General features: G+C 38.6%; 1 protein-coding gene across 1 annotated transcript in view; it reads right to left on the bottom strand.

The window, feature by feature from the left end:
• Window positions 1-1,141: 1,141 nt before the first annotated feature.
• The window catches only part of LOC102206859 (transmembrane protein 47-like), a 10,186-nt gene continuing 8,813 nt past the window's right edge, over window positions 1,142-2,514 (bottom strand). The window contains exon 3 of the mRNA XM_005735465.1: window positions 1,142-1,946. Coding sequence (XP_005735522.1) covers window positions 1,765-1,946 — 182 coding nt within the window. The 3' untranslated portion in view covers window positions 1,142-1,764. The remainder of the gene's footprint in view (window positions 1,947-2,514) is intronic.

The following is a 2,514-nucleotide window of genomic DNA, read 5'->3' as shown; positions in this document are numbered from 1 at the left end:
CAATAAAAACTAGAATTTTGTGATCTTGCAGACATCTTGCCTGATGAGGCATTCATGGGTTCACTGAGACAGTCAGCTGCCTTTAAAAAGTGTTTTTACTCTAATCTATGTGCTGATTTTCTTGAATTTGCACTCAGAAAAATCCCATTTGTGACCCTATATAACCACAAAGCAGCAATTGTGAGAAAAATGCAACTGAAATATATTTTTAAAAAGGGTTATTTATTCAAATAATTAATCATTAAGTTTATACCAAGTATATTTCCATTAATCTACCAATCAAGTACATTTCATTTGACCAGATTCCATTACATGTAACAGTTTACAATGGATACAATTAAATGGAAAATTTATATATTTTTAAATTAGTTCAATTTAGCAATTTTTTTGAGTACAAGTAACAAAGGAGACCATCCAGTACTCTGTCTTCTTTATTAGATTCCCTCCTGATTCTCCCAGTTTCTTTTTTCTGACTTTTGTGTTTTTCCTGCCTTTCAGCTTTGACATGATTATTTTAGCCACTGTGAGTAATAATAAAAATAACAATAATGAGAATGAATAAATAAACAGTAAACATGAACAAGAGGAGCCCATAGAGAATTTATAGAGCTCGTCTTGTAAAAGCAAATGTGTTTGTCACAGCAGTGCATTCGGTTCTTAATTCTGATTCTGATTGCAGAAGCTGCCAGACAAGACATTAAGAAGGCTATTAAGAAACTAAATATTAGAAGAAATGTGAATGTTCGCTCTGAGACATCGCCTCCGTTCAATAATCACCGGAAAGACTGAAACAAACACAGAAACTAATAAAAACAAAACATTGAAACAATGAAAACTAAACTAAACAAGAAAATCTGCTCTGGGAACTAACTGAAACTAAACGGACTTAAAAACTAAAAACATAAAAATAAAAAAAATAAAAAACCCATCATAACTCTGAGCTGGTGCCGCCTCTTTAAACAGCCTGGGATGTTTTCCTTTGAGGAATGTGTCCTCTCGATAATGAAAGTGGTTTGCATTTTTGTCTCCCTGCTGTCCAGTCTAAAAAGGGGCGGTAAAAAAGTGAGTCAAAGGTCAGCGTGTAAGCCGAGAGTGTCCGCATGTCACCTTTGATACTGAAAGCAACAATTTACACTCCAAATGCTCCCAAAACTACAATTATTTATTCAGAATTCTTCATGTAGAAATACTTTATACACATTTACATTTTTCCATTTGAGACAAACTGGTGTCATTAAAAGAAAAAAAATCAAAAGTATGAACACTCAATAGCATATGTCAAAGCTGAGTAATTTACAGTTACTAGATATGTTTCGGCTAACACACGAGAGGAAGTGAGGTTGTCACTATTCCTATAAAGTGGGAAATCATGCCACAAATAAACTGACAACTAGCTTTTTATCCTCATGAAAAGCTACAAAAATAAAAGGAAACGTGATCAGTCAGTCCTATTAAATATTCACTGCACATCCAGGCCTGTGCTGAGAATCTGCTTTCCTCTCTAACAATAGAGATTCAGTGGAAACGTCCAGCGTCGGTGGCTCGAGCGTGTCCAGAAAGCTCTCTGCGCTTTAGCTTTACCACCTCGCCCCCGATACCGGTAGGGCTGGGGCAGTGTGCTGCAGGGGGGGGAGGGCAGTCTACTCCTACAGCCCTGGCCTATCTAAAAATAACGGCGAGAATAACACAGCAAGGGAAATGGACACGTAGGGTCTGTATTCTCCTCTTAAGTATTTCCAGCAGAGCAGAGAGGGCTGACAAAGTTCAGTACATTGCATCCTCGTATATGTCCGTCCGCAGGCAGAAGAGGATTCCTCCACCCAGCATGAAGATGGTGGCCCCCCAGCCGAGCCCATAGCCCCAGTTGAACTCGTGATAAGTCTGCAGGACCGTTCCATCGATGAACTTTATCGGGTAGAGAACCAGAGCACAGGCCTGCAGAACCACTGAAACCAGAGACAATCATGAGACACTGTTTGTTTAAAATCGTCCATTTGTCCTTTGTCCAAGCGATTAATCAACAAACCCAGTAACTCCAACACCATTAAAATAATCACTGCTACAAGCAAAGCCTTTCAGATTAATCATCCATTTAATGTTTTCTACATCATTTTATAACATAACTAGCTCGTGCTTTCAGAAGGTGAAAGCCATTTAGTTCTCCCAAAATTCATGATTCAAGTCAAAAACGTGACATTAAAGGGCCTCCTCGAGGCGAAACACAAATCTGACAGCAAACAGATGGCTGTAAAGGCAAAAAGTTACTTGTGAAAAGAGGCTTAAGTGTAAGAAGTGAGGAGGCAGCTGGTATAGGTAAGCAGAGAATGGTTATATAAAGCGATTTTCTTCTCTGCCTTTCTGTTCCGTGAGATGATCTCGTCACAATGAGCTGCCTAAGATTTAGCACGAACAACTAGAAATGAATGTCTCCTGAGGAGCCATAGATGAAAACAATTATATGCAAACACATTCTGATTATTCCCCAATAAGCCTCGTCCTGTTTATAGACGAGGA

This window comes from Pundamilia nyererei, unplaced genomic scaffold (assembly GCF_000239375.1).
Source record: "Pundamilia nyererei isolate P.nyererei 1_Seehausen unplaced genomic scaffold, PunNye1.0 scaffold00064, whole genome shotgun sequence".
NCBI classification, from domain to species: Eukaryota; Metazoa; Chordata; class Actinopteri; order Cichliformes; family Cichlidae; genus Pundamilia; species Pundamilia nyererei.
This window is presented reverse-complemented; position numbering and strand designations above follow the sequence as displayed.